Source organism: Dunckerocampus dactyliophorus, chromosome 5, assembly GCF_027744805.1.
Source record: "Dunckerocampus dactyliophorus isolate RoL2022-P2 chromosome 5, RoL_Ddac_1.1, whole genome shotgun sequence".
Classification (NCBI taxonomy): Eukaryota; Metazoa; Chordata; class Actinopteri; order Syngnathiformes; family Syngnathidae; genus Dunckerocampus; species Dunckerocampus dactyliophorus.
The window spans coordinates 27,845,076-27,872,571 of record NC_072823.1 but is presented as its reverse complement, the minus strand read 5'-3'; the positions used below and the strand labels follow the sequence as shown (position 1 = coordinate 27,872,571).

At 39.4% G+C, this 27,496-nt stretch overlaps 1 protein-coding gene across 7 annotated transcripts in view; it reads left to right on the top strand.

The window, feature by feature from the left end:
- kcnq1.2 (potassium voltage-gated channel, KQT-like subfamily, member 1.2) overlaps positions 1 to 27,496 on the top strand; it is a 289,633-nt gene that overhangs the window by 27,621 nt on the left and 234,516 nt on the right. For all 7 annotated transcript variants that reach the window (XM_054777784.1, XM_054777781.1, XM_054777785.1 and 4 more), the window contains exons 3-11: positions 3,002 to 3,092; positions 13,723 to 13,849; positions 13,935 to 14,013; positions 14,107 to 14,203; positions 15,978 to 16,118; positions 17,813 to 17,923; positions 18,000 to 18,095; positions 18,365 to 18,502; positions 22,899 to 23,067. In XM_054777784.1, coding sequence (XP_054633759.1) covers positions 3,002 to 3,092; positions 13,723 to 13,849; positions 13,935 to 14,013; positions 14,107 to 14,203; positions 15,978 to 16,118; positions 17,813 to 17,923; positions 18,000 to 18,095; positions 18,365 to 18,502; positions 22,899 to 23,067 — 1,049 coding nt within the window. The remainder of the gene's footprint in view (positions 1 to 3,001; positions 3,093 to 13,722; positions 13,850 to 13,934; positions 14,014 to 14,106; positions 14,204 to 15,977; positions 16,119 to 17,812; positions 17,924 to 17,999; positions 18,096 to 18,364; positions 18,503 to 22,898; positions 23,068 to 27,496) is intronic.

Below are 27,496 nucleotides of genomic sequence, written 5' to 3'. Positions count from 1 at the left end.
CTAAAAAAAGTAGCGGGTTACACACTGGAATCTACAGTAATCTATTGTAAAGACATGCACCACGGTATCGCAAGACTAGCAATGGTGCGTTCAAGGACCGTTGAACAAAGTGGGACAAGTGTCTGATCGCATGCAAAAACTGTGGGATTTCTAACTGTGTATAATTTTTTGAAGAAAATAATGGCCCATATTTTAAAAAATGATATCCCTTTACATAAAATGTGATGTACTTCATTACAAATTATAACATTTTTTATGTGTTTTGTTTTTGATCATTGTGCCTGAGTGTTTTCAGCGCGGGGTAGTTGTGGACTCCTGCCTCATGCTTGGGGATATGATGTGGTTGCTTACGCATTTGAAAATACTGTAAGAATGCCACTTTTATAGAATTGGCTTCTTTATTTTGTAATGTAAGATTCATGTAACAGCAAGATGGCGCCCTCCGTGGCAGACGTCTCTGTTTCACTCTCCCTATTGCTATTTTGTTGTTCATGTTGGACATTCAACGTGCTGCGTTGCATTGCAGCACAGAGACAACTTTTGCAGCACAGAGACAACTTTTGAACATTGGCAGGGTTCACCATGAGCTTTTGTTCAGCCTCTCGGATTGGCTTTCTTCTGTGTCGGGAGGACGCAGCAGCCTGCGGGCCTGGTGAGCTAAATGCCCAGGAGCGTCCGGGGTGGAGGCGAAGCAGGAGGGGCGGCCTGCGTGCTAGGCTAAAGGCTGTAGCGACTGGGCCACCGCTGCCGAGCCCGCTGCTGGCCAGCGTCTGCTCTCTCGAAGACAGGATGGACGAGCTGAGAGCAAGGATTGCAGCTACGGGAGATCGGAGAGTGCTGTGTGTTCGTGGAGGATTTACCGGACTCGGCGGCCTGGTTGGGGACATTTGCCGCTTGCCGGGGAGATCGGACTTCGGCGTCTTGTGGACACAGAGCCTCAGGACTGTTCTCCCCGAATGTTACCAGCATGTAGGCTTTCCCACGAGGGCAAATAGCATCCTGTACCAAGTCTACAGCAACATGAAAGGTGCTTTGAAGGCTCTTCCAAGTCCCCATTTTGAAAAAGCTAATGTCTCTTCTGTTGTTGTTGCTTAATTTATTGGTATTAATGTTTCTTCTGTTCTTTTTCATTTTCTTGTGTTTTTCTTTCTTTCTTTCTGCTGGGAGAATGAACAGAACAAGAATTGCATTGCATAGCAGAACCACCTGTTCTACTGTGCATATGACAATAAAACTCTTGAATCTTGAATGTCTACAATCAACAAATGTAACCATTGAATGGAATGGAATCGTATCGTTTGTACACTGTAGCAAATCCTATCTACGGTGGCCAAGAAATGCAAAACATGTTAACAAAAAGCAAAACAAATCACAATTATGCCACCCGGAAAGGTCATAGGAAGTGATGACTAATGGAGGAATTTGGCATCATGTATTCCCCTCTTTTTGGCACACACTTGAGCTGCTTGAAGCAATTTTTTTGCACATGTGGCCGGTCGTTGGAGTTGTTAAAATGATACTTACCAGACAGAAGGAACAGATGTACTACAGGAGTCTATCAGATATTTGAATGAGGGTATAACTGGGGTACAATCCCCTTCCAGGTGGTGTAATTGTAAGTTGTTTAGCTTTTTGCTAATGTGTTTTTCAATTGTTCTGTGTTTATAATATATATAATTCTGAATCAAACAAATCAAATCAAATCAAACTCTCGGTGAACTCCTAAGCTTTTTTCTAGGGCTCCTGCCTAATGATTTTGGTTTGTACCTTGTTTACCTTTAAATGTTGCACAGTTACTATTTTAGTCTCCTACTCGCCTGAATAATTGAGTTATGACATTTTCAGTATGGGATTGTTTACTTTTCCAAGCTAATACAGCATTTTCAATGCACCCATGGGGAAAATAGTGCTAAAGCGGAACCTCGGTTAGCGTCCGCCCCGATTAGTGGGATTTTTGTTGCACGCCATAAATTTGGACTCGGTTAGCATACAATATGGCGCGCGTCTTGTCGTGTTATTAATACACTCTATGAGTCCAGCTGTGTTCTTATTGTTTTTTGTTTTTTTTTAATTTATCACTAAACATCCTTCCTTGTGAGCATCCTATTAGCTAGCTAAACAAAATGGCAACCGGACCGGATGTCAGCTACGTTTCGTCGCCGTCTATGATGCCATTGGCGGGTGACACAAAACATGTTTTTCTGATTTTATAATTATAGTTTTACATGCATAAAACAATTCTAAATGCATATAAATGACAAATGAAAGGGATAAATGAACATTTAAGTTTGGTCAGTCAAACCTTTCTATAGCGGCCACTGAAGGGAAACGGCAAAAGTGGCCGCTATAGACAGGTTGGCGGCCATTTTGAATTTGTGTGCACACATATTAACACGTATTCACAAAAAGACTGGAGCAAAACCAAGAGACATAGGGGAAAGCGCTCTGTTGACACATAAACAGGTAAGTAAATCTAAGTAACAGCTCCGGTGAGGAAACTCGTAATATCAATAACAACAATGAACCAGCGCCGCACATTTGAGGGAGCTGGCCTTTTATCCGCCACAAATGTTAATTGACCGCAGCTGCGCAGCCACCAGGCATGAAGTGGCTGCCTCTTCCTCCCCGGAGAAGGCACAGCCCGCCAAATAAGAGCGCAGGACAGGTCTCCTGTCCTGCAGAATATCACAAATTTCCATCTTTGATTTTTTTTTTTGTCTAATCTTAAAAAAGGACACTGAAGCAATTTATCTGTTATTTTATGGCTATTGTAATTAAAAAAAATATATATATTTTTGTTATTCATTTAATGCCCTTTTTAAATCTGTAATTTTGAATGATTTCATGTCAAATGATTTAATGTTTTTAGATATTTCTTTCATGATTCTTCTCATGAAATGAAATGAAAGCGCTGACTGGTTGAAGTGCAATGTAAGCCATGCAAACTGTTGTATATCACAGCAAAAAACTCATTATTGCATTGCTGTGTTCCTCCTCCCAGCTTCCTCATGGTCCTGGTGTGTCTCATCTTCAGTGTCCTGTCCACCATCGAGCAATATGCAGACTTCGCCGCCGGATCGCTTTTCTGGATGGTGAGTGTATATAAAAACTAGGGATGTTCGATAATATCGGCCCACCGATAATATATTGGCATAAAAATGTAATATCAGTCAATTTTGGTATCAGTTTTTTCCCCTATCATGAAAGCTGATATGACACTTTAAGCACCACAAGCAACATTGCTCTCGCCCTAACAGTCAACACGCAGCACATACTTGAGCTGATGTTTTGCTTCACCATGTTCGGGGTGGAGGAGGTCGTGGTGGGTTGGCAAAACACCCCAAAGGGTAGCTCATAAAAAAACGGGCATATTTCACACACAGTCGCTAATGGTGATTAATCATGATTAATTCATTTGAAAACTGATTCAAATTTGTAATCATTTGACAGGCATAATTTGTATTAATATTATTGAAGCTTCCCCTGGGCATTTCTGTGTGGAGTTTGCATGTTCTCCCCGTGTGCGTGGGTTTTCTCCGGGCACTCCGGCTTCCTCCCACATTCCCAAAAACATGCAGGTGAGGTTAATTGGCGACTCTAAATTGCCCATAGGTATGAATGTGAGTGTGAATGGTTGTTTGTCTATATGTGCCCTGCCATTGGCTGGCCACCAGTCCAGGGTGTACCCCGCCTGTCGCCCGAAGTCAGCTGGGATAGGCTCCAGCATGCCCCCGCGACCCTAATGAGGAAGAAGCGGTATAGAAAATGGATGGATGGATGGATGGATTATTGAAGCTCTAGTTGGAGCTGCAGCCTGAAAGTTGTTAGTGTACTATCACGCGGTGGTCACAAGGTGGCAGCAATTGACCGTAATTTATTTGATTGTACTTGTCAACGTGCTGCAGTAGTAAATACATTTTTAAAAAGGCCATTAAATAAATAAATACATCGGTAACGAAATAAAGAATACATGCATTCCATACAGTACTTTAAGATATTTATATATTATATTATTTCTATTGTATTTCATATTTATCAACGTACTATTTTTTTTTAATCACATTTGAATATACTAAAATAGAATACGGTTTTATTATACTGTAATATATTGTTGATTTGATTGGTTGTGAAATTAATGATGCTATCAATTTATTAGTGATTTATATTTCACAATTGAATTGATTCATGGAAATTTTTAACACGTTTTTCCCATTTTAATTCACACATGAAGTCACATTATAATTATACATTTAGTTGGCTTAAATGCATACATTTTTGGCACAAAATAACACACCGCAGTGTGGAAATGGCCATGGCATGAATTAAGAAAGGAATCGGTTATGAAATAAATTCACGAAAAAAATGACTAAATAAAATGAATGTCAATTATTTCAGATTATGTTTTATAGTTGAATGATTTGAAAATGTCTTACACTATTTCACATATATTATTATTGGATGAATTGTCCAGTCCACTGCAGTACTTGCTTGCATCCACATGACGGCGACAGACGCCCTCAAGTGGATACCTCCGTATTATGACGCTATTGTGCGCGTGCTTTTCAACCTAATGACATAACTCAAGCTTATTTGAGCCTTTTTTGTGTGTCAGTAGCATGTTTATTGTTAACATGGGAACATGTGGCATGTGGCTCCACAAGGACCACAAATTGTGTCAGGGGTGCATTAAGGCTGTTAAGTGATGCAATAAATCGGGATATTACAACAGGTGGAGGGCTGCTGTTTGGGAATCTCTACAAAGAGCTTGCATCATCTGTCTTCAGCACGCTGGGAATATAAATACACACGTAGCTACTGCGCCCGCACACACACACACACACACAAACACACACGCACACACGCACACAAGTACCACCTCCCGAATGTTTGGGGCCAGCCAGAGGACAGGAGAGGGAACGGCGTGTTCTGTAAACTTGTGGCCAATGCCCTTTGAAGACCTACTATCATGGTTATTCATTTATTTATAGCCGGGAAGAAACAAATACGAGCCTTACCCCCGTCCTTTGTGCATGTCTGCGTCACGCGTCAAATGATATTTATTCCATTTTTGCACACAAAAGAGGAAAAATACGACCCGGGGGATAACTAAAAATACTCTGCGTGTCTGCACAGCACTCAAGACCTTATAGAATATCAATCAATATGTGGAGAAAAATTATGGAATTGAGTAAGGAAGTCAAACAATGTGCTAACATAAGCCAGTTTAAGAAGATTACAAGAGGAAGAATGGCAACAATGGGAAGATTTTGTATTCCAGGGAGCTAAAGACCATCACTGTCACTGCTGCTCTGCTTTCGCCACTTCAGTGTTTAGTGAACACAGTTCAGTTCCACTCCGGATTCATCATTATCCATCCAATTATATCAAATACCCAGTTCTTCTTTACTATTTGACAGGGATGTCACAAGATCTTGTGCCACAAGATCTCACGAGATTAAAACATGACAAGATTTCTTGTTCAGAAATAAAATCACTCGTGGGCACTAGGCCCGGGACGATAATAAGTGATTTAATTGATCGCGCAATACATTTTATTAATACATCACCATGTGAATGCATGTCTGTTCTCCTCGTCTCTCCCCTTTAAACAGACAGGAAGCGGACTCCCTCTGTGCATTGGTTTCAGCACCTTTGTTTTTGTCAGTCATACGATCTCGTTATCTCGGTGTTGCGAATATCCTAGCGTTTTGGCCGTGTGGAGAAGAATGCAGGTAAACCCTGTGCACAAGGTGAGATTTACGGAGTATTTTCTAAAAACAAACTTACTACAGTGTCCCACTAGGATCCAGTACGAGTGAAAAGTCAGTCAAATGAGCAGGATAGAATCCCTTCAACCTATAGTCTGCATTTACTTATACATTATACAATGTTCCTGTCAGTTTTACTCCTGTATTTATTTAGGTTTTTATTGTTTTATTGTTTTTATTGTTTATTTTTAAATTGATATTTATTTTTATTTTTTTTATTTAATTGTTATTTGCTATTTAGTCGATATTTTAATTTTAATTAGTTTATTTAAATACTTATTTACCATTATTTTGTTTTTATTGATTTTTGTTTCTTTTCTTTTCTTTCATCATTGCGTCAAGAGTCAAAGAGTCAAATAAAATAAGTTTTGCTTCTGCCCACTCCTTTTCTGACATGTTTCTTATTTATTTCTTTATTTTATTTGTATTTATTTATTATTCCTATACTTATTTGCGATTTTTTTTCCCTTCCTTTTCCCTTCCTTTCTTTTGTTTTTTTTTTAATCTCGGCATAAATTAAACTAAAAATATAAATTAAATAATTAGAATATTTAATTAAATAACTATGAATAATTAATAATAAAAAATTAAATAAGCTCTGCTTCTTCCTGCTCCTTCTGGGACATGTTGAATTGTGCCAAGGAATATATTTTGTTATTTTAATTGTTTTTATTTGATATTTATTGTTATTATTATTTAATATATACCACATAATATATTAATGTATTCCACATTGGATGCTTTTCCAGCATGAAGCGCCTTTTTAAGATCATGCCACAGCATCTCAATAGGATTCAGGTCAAGTCCATCCATCCGTTTTGTATGCCGCTTATCCTCACTAGGGTCACGGGGCCATGCTAAGAGGCCGGGTACACCCTGGGCTGGTCGCCAGCCAATGGCAGGGCACGTACAGTATAGACAGACAACCGTTCACACTCACATTCATACCTATGGACAATTTAGAGTCACCAATTACCCTAACATGCATGTTTTTGGAATGTGGGAGGAAACCCACACACGCAAGCATGAACATTTATTTCCCACAGTACAAACACAGTACACAGCACAAACAGTAAATTTCCCCGCTGTGGGATAAATAAAGTACAAATACATTAAAAAAAAAATAAAATACATGCAAACTCCACACAGAGATGCCCAAGCGGAAATTTGAACACAGGTCTTCCCGTGTGTGGCCAACACGCTAACCACTCGGCCACCGTGTGGCCCCACTCCAAAGTCTTCATTTTGTTTTTCTTTGGACATTCAAAGGATCATCGTCCTGCTGCAGAACCCAAGTTGGTTTCAGCTTGAGGTCACCAAAAGATGGCCTAACATTGTCCTTCAGGATTTGTTGCTAGACAGCAGAATTGATGGTTTCATTTATCACAGCAAGTCTTCCAGGTTCCGAAGCAGCAAAACAGCCCCAGACCATCACACTACCACCACCAGATTTTACTGTTAGCATGATTTTCTTCAGATGTAATGGGACACACCTTCCAAAAAGTTTCACATTTGTCTCGTCAGAACACATAGTACAGTATTTTCCCAAAGGTCTTGGGGATCATTAAGATGTTTTCTGGCAAAATTGAGATGAGCCTTAATGTTCTTAATGTTCTCTCTGCCATGTAGGACATTTTTGCCCAGTGTCTTTCTTATGGTGGAGTCATGAACACTGACCTTAACTGAGGCAAGTGAAAGTGAGGCTTGCAGTTCTTTGGATGTTGTTGTGGGGTCTTTTGTGACCTCTTTGATGAGTCGTCGCTGCGCTCTTGGGGTCATTTTGGTTGGCCAGGCACTCCTGGGAAGGTTCACCACTGTTCCATGCTTTTGCCATTTGTGGATAATGGCTCTCACTCTGGTTTGCTGGATAAATGGCTTGATAACTGTTTCCAGGCTGATAGATCTCAATTAATCTCAGTTATGTTATGTTTTAATGGGGGCGCAATCACTTTTTTACTCAGGGCAGGGTAGGTTTGCATTTTTTTTCTCCCTTCATAAAAAAAAAAGTCATTTAAAAACTGCATTTTGTATTCAGTTGTGTTGTCTATGACTAATATTTACATTTGTTTGATGATCTGAGAAATTTAAATGTGACTAACATGCAACAAAAATAAGAAATCAGGAAGGGGACAAACACTTTTTCACACTACTGTATAAATATATAGTAATAAAATAAAATTCTGTATACAGTATATGTTATTTGTATTTATTTGTATGTATTATTTTATATGTACGTATGAATTTATTGTTGATGATAAATATGTATAAATATTTAATACTAATAATAATAATTAAATCAAATCAACTGTATTTCTTCCTACTCCTTTTCAGTCATGAAAAGGAGTAGGAGTATTCGCATGCTGGAAACAAATGAAGAGTTTTGGCTGCAGCCGTCATGTTGCAGTGTATAAAAAAAAAAAAATGACAAGCTAAAAATCTCATCTTTTGTGAGGTCACAGTAGCTATACTTAGAAAGTTCAGGGTCATCCATCATGTGTGAATCACAGTGCTGCTTGTTTTGGATGGCACAGCAGGGGGACGTTGGTCCTTGAGGATGTTTGGCCTTGGACGCAGCTGCCAAAGTAAAGCAAGCACACACACACACACACGCACACAAGCACACCCACACACACACACTCCGCCTTGAGCCACCATGAAGAACAGCATTTATAAGATTAAGCGGCTGTATTTCCCCCTTAAAAGGCTTTAAAAAAATTCCACACGCAAATGTTGCTTGGTGTTTCCACTTTAACACTCAGTGTAAATACTTTCTAATCTAAATATTCTCTAATCTGTCATTTTCTTCATCTGTCTGGAGCACATTATAGCTGTTGTCAGTAAACATCATGTAACTTCCACGTACTTCATATGCATAAAGAACCAGCATCTGCCTGACCCATTTTGAAAAAAAACAACTTTAATACCCTCGCACTTTTTTTCCAAAGAAATGCTCAACTTGTAAATATTAACCAGATGTAAATATTAACCAGATGTTCTGATCAAACATGCTTCAGAGGCAGATTGGGTAGTTATTTTTGGCGAAGGAAATGTCTAAAAAGAATTAGAAAACTAATCTGAAAGGAAATACTCTACTTCAGGGGTCACCAACGTGGTGCCCGCAGGCACCAGGTAGCCCCCCATGACCACATGAGGTGCCCGCAAGCCTGCTTTTCATTCAGGTTTTCAGTTAATAATGAAAGAACAGTAGAAAGAAATGCATTCTGAAATACAAAATGTGAGTTGTGGACACCAGCATTTTGTTCATGTTCTGGTAAAAAAAAGTAGCTCTCACAAGGAAAAACGTTGGTGACCCCTGCTCTACTTTAATAATTTTATAGCGTCCTGTTAATAAAATAAAATATTCATATTAATAATGCAATGAGACAAAGTGCTTCTTAATTTTACATAATCTAAAATGCATTTAATTGATATTAAATAATCATAAATAATGTATAATAATATTGTGTTGTATTTTTTAAAATAATTAAAATATTGTAATTATTTTAAGGTAATTTATTGCTGGATATTTTGGGTTGCGTTTATATTTTTGTTGAGTGTATAATCATTGTAAAAAAATGCAGTTGGCTGCTTTAGGATTTCACTTGTTGCGGGCTGTTTTGGGAACCTATCCCTAGCAACATACAGTACGTAAGCACGCAGCGCCAGATCCTAAGCAGCGCGTATTATTGCTACTTTTCGCCCAAGTTGTAGTATGTGCCGTTTGTTGAAATGTGTGAATTAATGAAGTCGTCCAGATAGTGATCGTGTTCCTGGCCACCAAGTATGCATAATATTTAGCCAGCGTGCAGCGAGTCGGGGCGTGGGGCCGTGTGGGTGGGTGGCCATCGGGTACTTGTGAAACGACCACCCCTCGCATGTATGAAACTCTATCCTCTGAGCCCTGCTGCAATAACACTGCACAGCGGTGCCCCAAAACAATGACCTGTCAATCAAAGCCATTGTTATTTTGACTGGAGCAACGTTGTTTTTTTTATGAGCAGAAAAAAAATGCAGCAAGTATGACAATTTTGTGATTTCAGGTTGTGGATGCAAAGTATCGACGATGTTGCTCTAAGTTGGTCTTATTGCTTGTTTCAATAAGCACTAAACTGTGACACTGTGTCAATAAACCCACATACTGTGGTTGCTCTTGCGGCCCAAATTGGGACTGTGGTTACCTTTGGGTTGCAAAACACTTAAAACTACTAATGACCCGTGTGTGTTTTTTAGACAACAAATTAAGAGATTAGCAAATATTAGGAAAGCATACCCTAGCGAGGTTTTACTCACATTTAAGTCATTGCATTCACAGAAATATTACATTCACAATACAGGGTTCCCTCGTTTATTGGAAGGGAACAAACGTTTGCATCAGGGGTGTCCAAACTTTTTCTACCAAGGGCCACATACTGAAAAATGAAAGAATGCAAGGCCCACAAAGAAGTTATATATATTTCAAGAAAAAACTGCACTTTAGATTTGTGTTAAAGATGAAAACGTTAAAACGTTAAAAATGTTATTAATATCAACTTCCATCTTTGCTTTTCTTGCCCCATTTTTGACGTTTTTTTTTTTTTTTTTTTCCCCCAAACTTTCTACTTACATCCATCCATTTTCTATGCCGCTCATCCTCACTAGGGTCATCTATCCCAGCTGCTTTCGGGTGAGAGGTGGGGTACACCCTGGACTGGTCACCAGCCAATCGCAGGGCACATGTAGAGAACCATTCACACTCACATTCATATATTCATAGTCTCCATTTAACCTAACAAGCATGTTTTTGGAATATAGGAGGAAACCGGAGTACGATACCCAGAGAAAATCTGCGCACGCACGGGGAGAACATGCAAACTCCACACAGAAATGCCCAACGGAGATTCGAACCCACATCCTCCCGATCTCCTGACTGTGACCACAAGGCTACCATGTGGCCCCTTTCTACTTATAAAATCTTCGTAACTGTTTTTCTCGTAATATTATGATTTTATTCCCATAATATTAACTTTTTCCCCAACCTAATTTTCCAAAATGTACAACATTATTTTCTTTTGTTTCTCATATGTTTAAAAAAAAATAATATTTCAAGTCTATTGTCACGTCCTGGTTGGCTGCTGTCGAAAGGTTGACCCCCGGTATGCAGAGAAGGGGCGGTCAAGTGCAAATAAAAGTATTTTAATTGCACAGGTGCAGGAACTCACAAAAGAATAGGAACAAAACCAAAAGCAACAGAGGGAGAAAAAGCTCTGTGGGAAAACAACACGATGGGAATGTCAACAAGTAAGTAAACTCCTTTAAGTGACGGCACCCGTAAGGAGACGTGGAACACTAGCAACATCAGTAGTAACGACAAAATCAATAATGAACCAGCGCCGCACATTCGAACGTGCTGGCCTTTTATCCGCCATAAATGTTAATTGGCCGCAGGTGCGCGGCCACCAGGCGAGAAGCGGCTGCCTCTTCCTCCCCGGAGAAGGCACAGCCTGCCAAAATAAGAGTGCAGGACAGGGAACACTCGTTCCCGTCTTGCAGAACGTCACATCTATGCTACTAAAATTACATTATTTTTTCTCATAATACTACAAGTCGATTGTCGTAAAATTGTGACCTTTTTTTTTCATTAGAATACAACATTTTTCTGTTAATGTTTGACTTTATTCTTGTAAAATTAGTTTTTTCTATTTTGTCTTTTTTATTCTTATTTTCCAACTATTTCCACTTTCTTTTTGTAAATTTTCTTCTTGTAATATTATTAATTATTCCCATAGTATTTTGACCTTATTCTTATAATATAACTTTTTCCCCAACCTAATTTTCCAAAAATGACAATTATTTTGTATTGTTAGTATTTATATGTAATTTAAGTTTTTCCACAAGAGGCAAGAAGATGTGGTGACCCAACTGAACACTTAACGATGTCACTTTTGCAGCAGTTTTAAGCCATAAAAACGGCCACAAGGTGGCAGAAGTGCATTTGATAAGAGCTCGGCATGTGTATTTGAATGAAAAAAACATACATGACAGCAAGGAGGAAGTGGTGGAACGTGAAGGAGTGTAGCGTGCGGAAGGTTACGCATTGCACGCACAAACACACACACACAGTTCAGTTCCAAATGTGGAAATTGTAAATAGTTCATGATGTTATAAGGGATTTGTAAAAAAAAAAATGTATTTTGATGTAAAACAACCCTTTTTGTGTTGTTTATGTTGTGGTGTAGTTGTTTAGATATTTGAGCTGTCACAAAAGCAAAATATTTGTGTCAAAGTTATGCTTGAAATGTATCTTTTCACAAAAAGCTGTTCTCCTTTTTTTAGTCAGGAACTGATATTTTCTTGAAACTTACCTTCTACTGCTTTTTACTACAGAATGGAAAAAGGTAGAAACAAACTTTTTTGTTCTGATGAAAGACGGGAGTCTAATCTTTTTTGTGGCAGGTTCCATGTTTATATAACACAATATTCTGTGCCTTGAAAGAGCAGTCAAAATGATCTAAAATGGGCGGTACTCAAGGGGTTGTCTTTTAAAAAATGGCTGGGATTAAATGAGTTAATATTTAAACTTTAATGCTCCTAAAATAAAGTTTTTTTTCTTCATAGTATTATTACATTATTCTCGTAAAATGCCAAAAAAAAATTCTTAATATTTTGACTTCATTCTTGTAAAATCACTGCGGATTTTTCAGTTGTTGCTCGTTTTTTTTAATTTATTTTTTTTAAGTTTTATTGTTAAATTCTATTTTTAGAATGTGATGCAGGCTGCAAATAGCCCCGGGCCGCACTTTGGACACCCTTGATCTACATGAACGAGCATCTGACAAAGCATGACACTGCCAAGAAAGCACAAGACTTAAGGAAGCAAAGAAATTTCAAAGAACTTGGAGCGTCGACTGCAAAATCCACATAGAGTTAAATGCAGGACCAGAAGAAGCCCAAGCACAGTAGTGTGTTGTTTTTTTATTTATATTTTCTTGGTTAACATTGCACAGAAAAGCTGTCTATGACCTTTTAAAGCATTGTAGACATGCAATTACACCCCTATAGTCACCTTTACACTCCTATTACCCATTATAGTAGCCATAATAACAGAAAATAAGACATATAAGACGTAAATAAGACTTGTGCTCATGTGTGTTGCTGTAAATGCTAAAGTAGCGCAGTGTGTGTGTGGGGGGGGGGGGCACAGGAAGTGACGTTGGGGGTTCAGAGTTGAGTTTTAGCTTGTGTTAGGAATTATTGTGACTGTTGTGAGACAATTCAAACCTGCAATATTAGCCTATTGTTTCGGCGATAAGTCTGGTTCTTGTGTGTTTCAGCAGAGTAACATTACTGACACCTAGTGACCAGTGTAGAATACCACATATCATCGCAAGGTCTTTGAATGTGTCTTCTGAATGCCTTATATTTGTATTTTACTTCATTTTATGCTTGAAAATGCTTCATTTAGGCAAAAAAGCAAAATTTGCATAAATATGAATATCATAATAGGCTGTATTCAGCCATGAAACAGCATGATTTATCAATTCATATATTTTTCGATTGCTGAACAGGAAGATCTGGAAACCGGAGGTCTGGACGGCAGAAATGGGTGGGAGATGTTTGGGCACTCGACTAGTTTGTTTGACGCACTGTACGAAAACTGAGATATTTGTGGCAATAATGTTTGTCAAACTGAATCCTACTTAAAAACTGCGGCTGCAAAAAACAAAGTTCCACTGTATCATCTTGCTTGCTATCGCACTGTGAGCTTGCATCTGATATGTTACCAAGCCTCATCTGTCCTTCTAGGTCGGTGGGTGGTCCACACCTCACGGGACCACCACCGTGTCTCTCACACAGCCGCCTCTACCTGCTCAGTGATGAATCCCATGGGGCTCTATGCTTTTTAAACGTTACAAATGATGCCTTATCGTCCGTCGTTTTTGTGTCTGTCCCACTGAGGCATTGTGTGTTCCAACAGGAAATTGTGCTGGTGCTGTTCTTTGGAACGGAGTACGTGGTGCGGCTGTGGTCTGCCGGCTGTCGCAGCAAATACGCCGGCATCAAAGGACGCCTTCGCTTCATCAGGAAGCCCATATCAATCATAGGTGCACCTGGCTGTTTCTTTTCCTTCCTCGTGGATACAATGTAGATGAACGCGATGATAACTTTTCATTTTTTGCCTGATCTCAGATTTGATTGTGGTCATCGCCTCCATCATTGTGCTCGCTGTGGGCTCCAATGGGCAAGTCTTTGCCACGTCTGCCATCAGGTAGAGCTTTATCGCGCAGACACTCCTAGCTGGTGAAAGGCCCAGATGATGCTGACATATCTGTGTGTGTGTGTGTGTGTGTGTGCGCTCTAGGGGCATTCGCTTCCTGCAAATCCTGCGTATGCTACATGTGGATAGGCAGGGGGGAACGTGGAGGCTGCTGGGATCTGTGGTCTTCATTCATCGACAGGTGGGTAGAAACAGTTGACATGTATTTACAGTAGTTAACCTAAATGCTGTAATGGTTATTGCATTATTTATTTGGGATTAATTGAATAGAGCTGTTAATTGGACAGCCCTGCTTAGCCCACTCAACCTTCACTACATTGCAACTAATCCAGCTCCGCTGAGGTGCGTGCACGCATGCACAAATAAGCCACAGCACATGAGGCTTTATAAGGTGAAAGCAGATAGTCCGTCTCGAATGACCGTACTTTTTTTTTTTTACGCTTCACTTTTTTATGGGCCGATGACCTCCCGGCCCTAATCGAGGCTGACGTTTATCTCTTTGATGCACCGGAAGACGAGCGTGTAAACTGCAAGAGTGTAAGACGTATCATTGCCATCAGGTGATGCTTTTATGAAATGATGTGCTCTGTTTAGCGTAAGGTTCCTTTTTCCTGGCACAGACAGTAAGATCAAAAGTAAGTCAAAACTTTGGGCTCTTTAGCCTATTGAGGGAAGGTGCAAGAATGTTTTGATGAAATTATACACAAAGAAATTAGATTTAATAATCACTGTTTTAAAAATTATTTCAATAATAGTACTGACCCAAATATTAGATCCTTTTTTTCTATTTATTTTTCTATTTATGTTATATTTATATTTATATTTTAGATTTATTTTAATTGAAATCAAAGACTAAAAATGTAAAATAGAGAAAAAATATATATATTGCTGCATTGCCCTGAATACAAGACGAGCCCTCTTTTTCACTACCTGTTTTTGGAAAAATATTTTGAAGATGAAATTAATCCATCCATCCATTTTCCATGCCGCTTATCCTCATTAGGGTCAAGGGGGTATGCTGGAGCCTATCCCAGCTGACTTGGGGCCAGAGGCGGGGTACACCCTGGACTGGTGGCCAGCCAATGGCAGGGCACATATAGACAAACAAGCATTCACACTCACATTCATACCTATGGACAATTAGAGTCTCCAATTAAGCTAACATGCATGTTTTTGGAATGTGGGAGGAAACCGGAGTACCCGGAGAAAACCCACACACGCACGGGGAGAACATGCAAACTCCACACAGAAATGCCCAACGGAGATTCGAACCCAGGTCTTCCCGATCTATATATCTTTATATTTATTTGTTTTTTATTTATTATTTTAATCAAAATATTGATCAAGTATAAGACAACACGTTTTTTCCCCCCCAAGACTCGTTTGTTATTGGGAAAATATTTTTTGAAGATGAAATCAAAGACAAACATATCGAGAAAACTACATTTGGAATTATTTGAATTGCTCGAATATGAGATGAGCGTTCTTTTTCACGACCTGTTTTTTACTTTTACAACTCAAAGGCATTTCTTTTTTTGATTATATATTTGAATTACCGTATGAAGATGAGTCGTTTTACATAGACAGCCCAGAATATAAGACGTTGAGTTGAGTGATAAATGGTAAAATATTGACATATTGAGAAAAATTATAACCTGTGTTTGCTAAGTTTTGAACAACCAAGCCACTTTTTTCTGGTATGTGTGAGTCACAGGAAGAAAAGCCCTGGTTTGCATGCATAAATATCTAGACTGGTAGAATATAAAGATTGTATTTAATTAAATTTTATAGTTGTCTTGGGACAAATACCGTCTTAAATTCAGGCCAATACTGTATTAGTGTTACGTCTGTGCTTTTTACTAAAGGCGGCAATACTGTAAACGTACTGTTATTATTATTATTATTATTATTATTATTATTATTATTATTATTATATTTTTTTTAATTTTTTGTAGGAGCTGATCACCACATTATACATCGGCTTCCTGGGCCTCATCTTCTCATCCTACTTTGTCTACTTGGCTGAGAAGGATGCCGTAGATGAGGAGGGCAAGACAGGGTTCTCCAGCTATGCCGATGCCCTGTGGTGGGGCGTGGTAAGCCACATGCACTGTAAACACTCCATAGATGCAATGCATAGAAGAAAAAAAAAGTGGTTTTGTTCTCATCTATGTGTCTGCAATTGTTTGTTTGGAATGCCTCCTGCTACTTGGGGCTTCCTAACATACTTGAGCAACCACATCACATACACGTGGAAAAAAGAAATCAGGGATTCTTGCGCTGAATAGCTGCATCAAATGATGTGTACAATGCTCCCTCAAGTGGGTGATGGAAATGACCACCCGGCTGTGGGTAGGTTTGTGTTTTTTGCCGTGCATGTGTTGTGATGAAGCAGTTCTGCTCAAATTTCCAAAGCAGTTAATTAAACATTTGAATCGAGAGTGGGCCGTAATGAGAAGCCTATGGCGGTCTTGTGCGGGGGATCAGGCTGCGACAAAGGGGAAGGTAATGTTTGGCTGGCAGGACTGTTAGAGCGGCGATATAAAGTGTCGCTTCTCTTAATTAAAACTTTAATTGTGGGATTACGGCCTTTATGTAACGAGGCTTGGAGGGGGTCACGGTGCCCTTTGTGCCCTCAGAAGAAGCTCTTGTTTGTGTCGCTTCGCGCACAATGCAGAGGGAAGAATGGCGACAAAAGGGAGAGGGATTTGCACCTTTTTTGTTTTGCTGAGACTGTAAACTTGAGAGCGATGATATTCTGTTCCAGCAGAATTGGTTCGAGCGTGTGCGCGCGCGAAAAAGAATGCAAGTGCGCTGAGTTTTGGCACAGGCTTCCTGGCCGGGATGTGCAGCTGGAGGACAAGCCGATGCCCGGATTTGATCACTTCCGCCCACCCCCCAAACAGTTTACATCTGTCTAAAACATTCGAATAGTGAGAATTAGTCCACACATCCATTATTGTCTAAATAGCTGGCAACATAAGTGAGTAAAAAGTTAATTGTGTTTTGCCTCCTGCATGAGTGCCGCCGGTACTGACGGAGCTGCGATTCATTGAGGGGAAACATGAATTCCAAGGTGTACTGTGACATGTTTCATGTTGCAGTAGGCAAGACACAAGTGAGTACCGAGACAATTGTGTATTGCCAATAGTCTGGGGCTGCACAAGTGTGGCCAGCACTGGAGAGAGGCGGTTCATTGAGGGAAACATGAATTCTCACATGAACTGTGACAACATGAAACATGTCACAGTACACCTTGGAATTCATGTTCCCTCTCAATGAACCGCAGCTCCCCCAATGCCGGCAGCACTCGCGCAGGATGCAAGACACAAATGCCTACCAATACAATTGTGTACAATCAAATGTGGCGGTGGCAGCGTCATGGTCCGGGGCTGCACGAGTGCTGCCAGCAATGGGGAGAGGCAGTTCATTGAAGGAATCATGAGTTTCCACATGCACTGTGACAAGACACAAGACACAAGACACAAATGAGGACCATGACAATTGGGTATTGCTTACAGTCAAGCATAGTGGTGGCAGCGTCACGGTCCGGAGCTGCATGAGTGCTGCCAGTGCTGGGGAGTGGTGGTGAATTGAGGGTCACATGTACTGTGATAAGATGACAACATGTCACAGTACACTTTGAAATTCATGTTGCCTCTCAATGACCTGCAGATCCCCCGGTATTGGCAGCACTCGTGCAACCTTGGACCATGAAACTGCCACCACCACATTTGGCGGTAGACATTACACAATTGTGTTGTTAAGATCCTTTGCGTTCTCCGTTCAGGTGACAGTGACCACCATCGGCTACGGTGACAAGATCCCTCAAACGTGGATCGGCAAGGCCATCGCCTCCTGCTTCAGCGTCTTTGCCATCTCCTTCTTTGCTCTGCCGGCTGTAAGTTTTACTTGAATCCAAATCGGTGTTGTTTTGGTGCTAGTATTGCTAATGTAAACTCATCTTGCCTGGTTAGGGAATCCTGGGTTCAGGGTTTGCCCTGAAGGTCCAACAGAAGCAGAGACAGAAACACTTCAATCGACAAATCCCTGCAGCGGCCTCGCTTATACAGGTAAGCCTATTTCCTCATTCTTTAGGCCACAAGACTTTCGCTTTCGACATTCAGTTGCTTTTTTGGTGTCATACTTTTGTGAAAGGGTATGAACACGCAAAAACTCCAGCGGCATCATTTATGCATCCACCAATGCTCCCTCTGCAGGATCAGTTTGGTTTTGCCGCAGTTTTATTCAAATTCTGGCTTCTGTGCCTTTAGAGTTTAAGTCCAAGAGTTCTGAGGATCCCCTGCATTAGTTTTTTTAAAAGTGATCATGTGCTCCTCAGACGCTTTGGCGGTGCTATGCGGCAGAGAAACCCAACGGCTGCGCGGCGACGTGGAAGATGTACGTGCTAACCCCTGACGCCGTCACTGCAGTGGAACCGGACAACTCCAGTCCCAACATCAGGAAGCTCAACATATCGGTAATTTGTTCAAGTTTACACATTTCGCACAGAATCAGATAGTATGCAATATTATGTAAAAAAAAATTAAAGGTACCCCATTACATCTTATGATGTAAAAAAAAAAAAAGGCTTCGCTACACATCTTGAATAGTGTCTGCATTCCCCTCTGTATATTACTACTTCAAAGTAGAAATCTCTTCATGCCAAAATTAACTTTATAAAAAAAGACAGGCTTTGCTACACATCTTAAATTCTAGCCCATAGCTCTGCCAATTAGACAAGAATAAAAACAACATCAGAGCAAAATGGGGCATTCGAAACAGTATTATCAGGAATGGTACTAAGAAAGCTGATTACCCTCACTATTTTACAGAGAGAAGTATTAGATATGATAATATGAACGACGTAGTCCAAAGGCTCAATACCTACTTTGTAAATATAGTTAGTAAATACAGAGTTATATTTAACTCGTTTGTGTCCTCCTGTCCCACTCTTTAATGTTACGTTGTGAAATGTCCCATATGGCATCTATTATTTTGGACAAGTGCAGAGTTACAGTGTATATTGGGTTAAAAGCTACCTAGCAAACAGGAAGCAATTTGTAAAGGTAGCAGAATACACATCTGCAAGTTCAAATATTACGTGTGGAGTACCCCAGGGGTCAATATTGGTACCAAAACTGTCAACTGTCCAAAACTGACAAAAGACATAAAGTTGGTATTATTTGCGGAATATACTACTGCTTTTTGTTCTGGGGAAAGAACACAAGAGCTAATTAAAAAGTCACTGATGAAACGGCCATATTAAAAAGATGGTTTTATTCAAAACAGATTATCCTTGAACTTAAATAAAACTCAAATAATGCTATTTGCTAATAGCAGAAAGGACACGTACGACCAAATTCAAATAGACGGAGTGGACATTGACAGGGTGAACGGAAAAAAAAAATCTGAGGATCATAGTAGATGAAAGAATGAGCTGGAAATCAAAAATATACAACATAAGGGGGCGAGAAATACTTCAATATTGAATAAAGCAAAATTTGTTCTTGATCAAAAATCACTCCACACTCTTTACTGTTCTCTGGTATTACCATATCTAACTTATTGTGTGGGAGATATGAGGTAATAACTACAGTATAAAAGCAATCTTCAGTCGCTTTTTCCTACTCCTTTTGGACACGTGGAAGTGTGAATTGAATTATGTGACGTATTCCACTGTAACTTGCATGCTTGTTCAAATAAAAGTAAACCATTACCATTACCATATATGTAATCCCTCATTTATCGGGTTAATCGGTTCCAGACCCGACCGTGATAAGTGAATTTTCGTGAAGTAGGATTTATTATTTATAAATTGAATATTTTCATAGTTAGAGCATGGAAAACCCGTTTTTGACCTTCTAAATAAGGTTTTTAACATTATTAGAGTCATCTAGACTTGAAATAACACCCCTATAGTCACATTTACACTCCTGTTACCCAGTATAGACATAATAAGAGAAAATAAGACCTAAATTACACATAATATAGACTCACACATGTTAGCATTAGAAGTTTAGGGAGATGTTTTTTTAAACTTCCTATCCTCGACACCACTTCCTGTGGTGTTTAATGTCTCATCAATGTAGGATTACTGACACCTAGTGGCTGGATTAGCATGTTTAGCACACACTGTATTGTCTGCTTGTGCTGTTCACCTTTCGCAACAATATTAGATGTGTTGCACCTCGGCCGTGCTGCATAAAAGGGCAAGTGAAGTTCCCACAAACACACACACACGTAGGGCACACATAGAGGCGCCCCCCCTCCTCTCCTGACTCCACCAGGATGACTCGGTGCCTTTGTCTGGTGCGCACAAAGACTCAGTCAGTCGAGATGATGTCACCGCCGCCTTTCTCATGGGAGTAAACCTTTGTCTAGCCCAAGAACAACAAAAAAATCTTTGTGTAGCGTTGAAGCCGCATGTACGGGGCAGAGACGGAGGAGGCCGCTTCCGCTCTTTTCTGTCGCCGCATGTGACTTTCCAACTGCACTTTTTTTGTTTCTATATTTGCCGTCCTCATTCGCCCCCTCTGTGCATTTCCATCTTTATCTCATTTACTCTCCTCTTTTTATTCCCTCCATCCTTTCACTTCCTATCAAACTCTCCACCGTCACTCCTCCTAATGACTCATTCAAAGTGTGTTGGACCGGGCTGCTGTCACAGTCTGACCCGCTGAGTGCAAATAACTGAGGTTCTGTATGCTTGGCGTTGGTGGATTTTGGACTGTGAGCTCCACTTGGGTCAGTGGAAACTCAACGAGTCATGCAGTGGCTGTTGGACTCTGATCTCATGAGAATTTAGTCGGATTTTACACAAAAATGACCCTGGAATGACCTTTGTTGGACTTTAAAAAGTATTTTATTTTATTATCCTCATTTTGCTCTTCAATTAAAACTATTGTCATTTATCGAGCAGTATCTTGACGTACGGGTGTCCCAACTAGCGAGTGCCAGCCATCTCTCGGCTGATTTTTTTGCTTTGAACTGTGAGCTAAAATTTGGGTTACGAGCTGCTACTTACCGGCAGGCATAGCCGAGGACAGCTGTTTGGGGGCTTGTGTCAATGTGACCATGACTGAAGACGACAATTGATGCATTCGCAGTGCTAGCATTAACAGTGCACTAGCTAGTCATCGGGAACGATTTTCAAAACATCAGCAAAACATACGTACATTATAGCAATGTAATTTATTTTATTTATTATGTAAAACTAAGACAGAAACAACATCAAATTCAAAGCGCGAAATGAATACAGAGTCACCATCCACCAGTACGAGCCTGGAGTTTGTTTTGTCAGGGAGATGCACCGCACAAATATGCACATTAGCACTCAATAAAGGTCCTCAAATCTTACTTTTATGTATTCCCACATAGTATCAGCATTTAGGACCAAATATAAGGTGGAAAAAAAAAGAGGAAAAATACAGTTTAGAAGTCTATCTGTGCAGCGTGGGAGAAAGTTAGAAGGTGCGTTCAAGGACCGTCGAACAAAGTGGGACAAATCTCCGCTTGCATTAAACATGCAAAAACTGTGGCATTTCTGACTGTATATTATTTTTTTAACTAAAAAATAGCCCATATTTCCAAAATTGATATCCCTTTACACAACATTTTATGTAATTGTTATTTACAAATAAGGTGTCCCAAAAAATGTATACACTTGCTGCAACAGTCTGTCACGCCAAGTATTAGAGAAGACTTTGAAGATGAGGACATATTTTTTCAGCAAGATGGGGCACGCCAACGCTACCATTGCGATGTTACATCCTTCCTTGATGAGATCTTGCCAAACAGGTGGCCTGGATGGAGGGGTTTTGTTGAATACTCTCCGCGTTCACCGGATCTCACACCACCAGACTTTTTTTTTATGGGGATACCTAAAAGACAAAGTCTACGCGATGAGAGCTGCAACAGTCGCTGAATTGAGAGCAGCCACGTGGATGCACGCATAAATACCAGGGAAATTGTTTTGTGATGTGTGCAATTCCATTGCTTCGCGTTGTCAGTAGTGTCTGGACCAGAACGGATGTCACTTTGAGAATAGGCAGTGACAAACAATAAAATGATGTTTGTAAATTCTATTAGACTTTGAAAATGGACACAAATTATAATAAAGACCTAGTTTACGTGTGTATACATTTTTTTGGGACACCCTGTATGTAAATATCTAGATTTTTTGTCATTGCGCCTGAATGTTTCCCACAGCCAGGTGGTTGGGGACCCCTGCCTTACAGCATGCTTGGGGATATGATGTTCTCTTTTACACACTCGAAAATACTGTCAGAATGCCACTTTTGTAGAATTGGCTTCTTTATTTTATAATGTAAGATTCATGTCTACATCAACAAGAGTCACTGTTGAGTCGTATCGTTTGTACACTGTATCGGATTGTTGTTTTTATAGTATGTTTTTGAATCGTATCTTAACCCGTGTATCTAGATGCGTATCGAATCGTTTATCAGAGATATACATCACTACTTATTATAGATAAAACCTTTGTTCTATTTGTGATAGTGATTATGAGTTAACTATGGACCAAATGTGATTAATCGTGATTAAATATTTTATTCGATTGACAGCCCTAATCGATACATAATTTATGTATAAAAATAATGAATAAACAGATCAAAACTAATAATGAATTAACAAAAAGTCATTGTTGGCTGTAGCATTGATCCATAAACAGTAAGACACAGGCAGGTACATAATCTGTTAAGAATACATTTTCTCCATAGGGAATAGTGGAAATAATGGAGTAATCAGTTGCAGGGTCAAAGTGCCGCCATCATAAACAATGTATTAATAATGTTTTAAGTGATTTATTTTGTCTTTGCTCTCTTATAAATGAAAATTCCGCTCTTCCCTGTCAGAAAAAGGGCCCAAAAAGGAGGCTGAAGTCGTCGCGAGGTAACGGCTCCATCGGCGTGTCCTCAGAGAGGGCCGTGTCCATCCCTCAGATCACCTACGACCACATCGACGACTCTGCGGAGAAGAAAGATGTCTCCTTCTTCATGGAGGAGCCCAGTGGCAGCGTGGAAGGTATGAGTTTATTCCTTCCTTCTTTCTGCTATGATGGTGCGCTCTGTGCTATGAGGCCTTCAGTTGTGCTAGTAATTCTGAGTGTTAGGCGCTAATTGTTTTTCATTTTTCTTCACGTACCCCCAATGGCAATTGCCGCGCCCCACTTTGGGAACCTAGGTTTTAGAGCATGTTTTGTTTTGGGTGAATTGTACTGCATTGTGTTTAATATATTTAATAATATTCCACCACTGCTAGTCATAATAAAAATGATTGTAAAAAAATAAATGTATTTATTTGTAATTATAAGTAAAGACTTCATTTAATTATAATTACAAATAATATAATGGTATATATAGTATAGTATAATAAAACATGTTGTTATAATAATAATAATAGGATGTTTTAAATGTATTATTTAGGATTTACTTTTATAAATTATAATTACTCAAAACAATATTAGTAGAGTTTTGCTGCTTTTCAGGATACTGACTGATGCTATTTTTAGTGTGTATACCATTTATTTAAATAAATAAAAAAATGCAAAGAATATTGGGTTAAATACAATAATATTTACAGATTACTGAATATTTTTAAGTACAAATAATCCTTAGTATTTGCCCTTGCAGTACACCTGCACAAACAGCAGTAGTCCTTATTTGAACAACGTAAATAATGAGAATAGAGAAGAGGGTGCTTTGTTAGGCACAACGTAAACAGACAAGGTCATTACACATTGTGGGTGGAGCTATGGTGCGTTGCTGTCTTGTTTGGACGCCACAAGGGATCCACTCAGTGCCAAGATGGCTGCCAGGTGTCTCTCGCGGGACATCTGGAAGCCATTAGCGTCTCGATGGCAACGAGGGGTCACGGTGTTTGACGTGAGATTGATGCTTGTCCGTGTCGGTCGTGAATGTACGCTCCTGTACGCTTGTTGGCACGCATGACACACACACAGACAGAGTGACTAATGACGCGTTTACGATGCTTGGTTAGCAAAGTGGGTGGTGCGTAAACTTCCTGTTGTTAAAAGACGCACAAATTGAGTGGATACGGCGGGTTCATACATGATCTTTACGGCTTTTTCCTGTCATGGCGTGCAAGCGTAATATAGAAGCTGCAGTGACACTAACTTCACTTGAAAGGAGACATGTTTATGAAGTTTTGCTGGGTGGATTTTACATGATCACGTTGGTCTCTTCATTTAAATGTCACAGCACATTTATTCAAATACATTTATTATACTGAAATGAAATTCATTTGTAGACCAAAATGATTCACCTAAAGTAGTTTTTTAAAATAATAACTAAAATAATTTATTTTAGAAGATAAATATTATTATTATTTATTTCCTATTATACAATAAAATGTATACCATATATCATGAATAAATGATTTTATTAGCATAATATATTAAATAATGTGTAGAAGTAGTAATATTAATAATAATGAGAATCTATAATATTATATACTATATTATATAATATCCAACTAATATCATTTTTGTTATCATTTTGGTTGGCAAGACAGAGAGACAGAGATGGGAAGGACGTGCAGCAGGTTAGGGTGATTAAGGATAGTGATGGAAGTCTATTGACAAGTGCCAGTAGTGTGATGGGAAGACGGAAAGAGTACTTTGAAGAGCTGATGAACGTGGAAAATGAGAGAGAACAAAGACTAGAAGAGGTGACTTTTGTGGACCAGGAAGTAGCAAAGATTAGTCAGGATGAAGTGAGGAGGGCACTGAAGAGGATGAAGAGTGGAAAGGCCGTCGGTCCTGATGATATACCTGTAGAGGTTTGGAAGTGTCTAGGAGAGGTGGCAGTAGAGTTTCTGACTGGGTTGTTCAACAGGATCTTAGATCATGAAAAGATGCCTGAGGAATGGAGGAGAAGTGTGCTGCTGCCCATTTTGAAGAACAAGGGAGATGTGCAGAGCTGTGGCAACTACAGGGGAATAAAGCTGATGAGCCATACAATGAAGTTATGGGAAAGAGTAGTTGAAGCTAGACTGAGGACACAAGTGAGCATTTGTGAGCAGCAGTATGGTTTCATGCCAAAAAAGAGTACTACAGACGCAGTATTTGCTTTGAGGATGTTGATAGAGAAGTACAGAGAAGGCCAGACGGAGCTGCATTGTGTTTTTGTAGATGTGGAGAAAGCTTATGACAGGGTGCCCAGAGAGGAACTGTGCTATTGTATGACGTCTGGAGTGGCAGAGAAGTATGTTAGAGCGGTGCAGGACATGTATGAGGACTGTAAGACTGTGGTGAGGTGTGCTGTAGGTGTGACAGAGGAGTTCAAGGTGGAGGTGGGACTGCATCAGGGATCAGCTCTGAGCCCCTTCTTGTTCGCTATGGTGATGGACAGACTGACAGACGAGGTTAGACAGGAATCTCCATGGACTATGATGTTTGCAGATGACATTGTGATCTGCAGTGAGAGCAGGGAACAGGTGGAGGAGAAGCTAGAGAGGTGGAGGTTTGCCCTGGAAAGGAGAGGAATGAAGGTTAGCCACAGTAAGACAGAGTAGATGTGTGTGAATGAGAGGGACCCAAGTGGAAGAGTGAGCTTACAGGGAGAAGAGATCAAGAAGGTGGAGGATTTGAAGTACTTAGGGTCAACAGTCCAGAGCAATGGAGAGTGTGGAAAAGAGGTGAAGAAGCGTGTACAGGCAGGATGGTACGGGTGGAGAACAGTGTCAGGTGTGATGTGTGACAGAAGCGTTTCAGCTAAAATGAAAGGAAAGGTGTACAAAACTGTGGTGAGACCAGCGATGTTGTTGGGTCTAGAGACAGTGTCCATGAGGAAAAGACAGGAGACAGAGCTGCAGGTAGCAGAGATGAAGATGCTGAGGTTCTCTCTGGGAGTGACCAGGAAGGATAGGATCAGGAATGAGTACATCAGAGGGACAGCACATGTTAGAGGTTTTGGAGATAAAGTCAGAGAGGCCAGACTGAGATGGTTTGGACATGTCCAGAGGAGAGACCTGGAATATATAGGTAGAAGGATGCTGAGTTTGGAACTGCCAGGCAGGAGGCCTAGAGGAAGACCAAAGAGGAGGTTTCTGGATGTAGTGAAAGAGGACATGAAGGTAGTTGGTGTAAGAGAAGAGGATGCAGAAGACAGGGTTAGATGGAGGAAATTGATTCGCTGTGGCGACCCCTGAAGGGAAAAGCCCAAAGGAGAAGAGGAAGAAGATCATTTTTGTAATTATGTGAAGCATTTATGAAAAAAAAAATCATTGAAACATTGATCACTGAAAATAAAAAACTATATATATATAAGTATAAACTTATTCAAATAAAAAATATATTTATTTTATTATGAATGATGCAATTTATGCGTAAATATTTTATTATAAATTATATCAGTGAATATTTAGTACAATATTTTTTCCCTATGATTATATAAAATATATACCATATACAGTATAATCAATTAATCTTTATATTAGTACAATATATAATAACCTGTAATAATAATAATAATAATTGTAATGATCTCTAATATTCATTATATATAGAAAATATAATAATATACAATATAATGTTTTATAAAAGCAAATATAATTTAATGTAATTATATGAACCATTTTTGTAGAAAATGGAATTGTTCAAATGATTTAACTTTTAATTTGTAGACAAACATATATATATATATATATATATATATATATATATATATATATATACATACACACACACACACACACACACACACACACACATATATGTACATGTGTATATATACATGTGTATATATTTATATTTATCTAACTATACAAAATAGTTTTTAGGGAATTTAATAATATAATTTTAATGAGGACATTTTCTATGGTGTCATTTGTAGCATTAAATGATAATACAGCTTTTTTAAGCATACAAAATAGTCTGCTATTTGTGTTGCACCATCTGAAAATTTAAGATGTTTAGTTGTACCTTTAAAACAACATACCAGAGCTCGAGACATCTTCCATTTCCCATAGCAACCCTCCGAAGTTCACTCTTTCTTAAATGTAATGTACATAACGCAGTGTCCACTTTATGCTGTTATCTCTGCATAGATTTGACTTTTGTTAGAAAAGTAACTTATATTTAAGAGAGTATCATAAAGTAAAAACAAGTGACAAATGTAGATCTTGAGTTAAAGCTCTGAAAATATGGCAAAGAAAAATGGACCTTCAGTCCTTCCCATGCCATTGTTGTGTCACTACAAAGACTACAAATCCCATCAGCCGTCCTTAAGACTGTAATGACATAAACTTTGACCTATCAACTCCACAATCTAAGCTAATCATTGCAGCACTGTGGCAACATGAGCCAGGATTCAGTGAAATGCACTGAGTGAGTGGTTCTTGAATTATCATGCTAAAGACCTAAAATTACAAGGCGATCTTTGACCTCCCATGAGGGACACACCGATCGCTACCGGGTTAAATATGGAGCAAT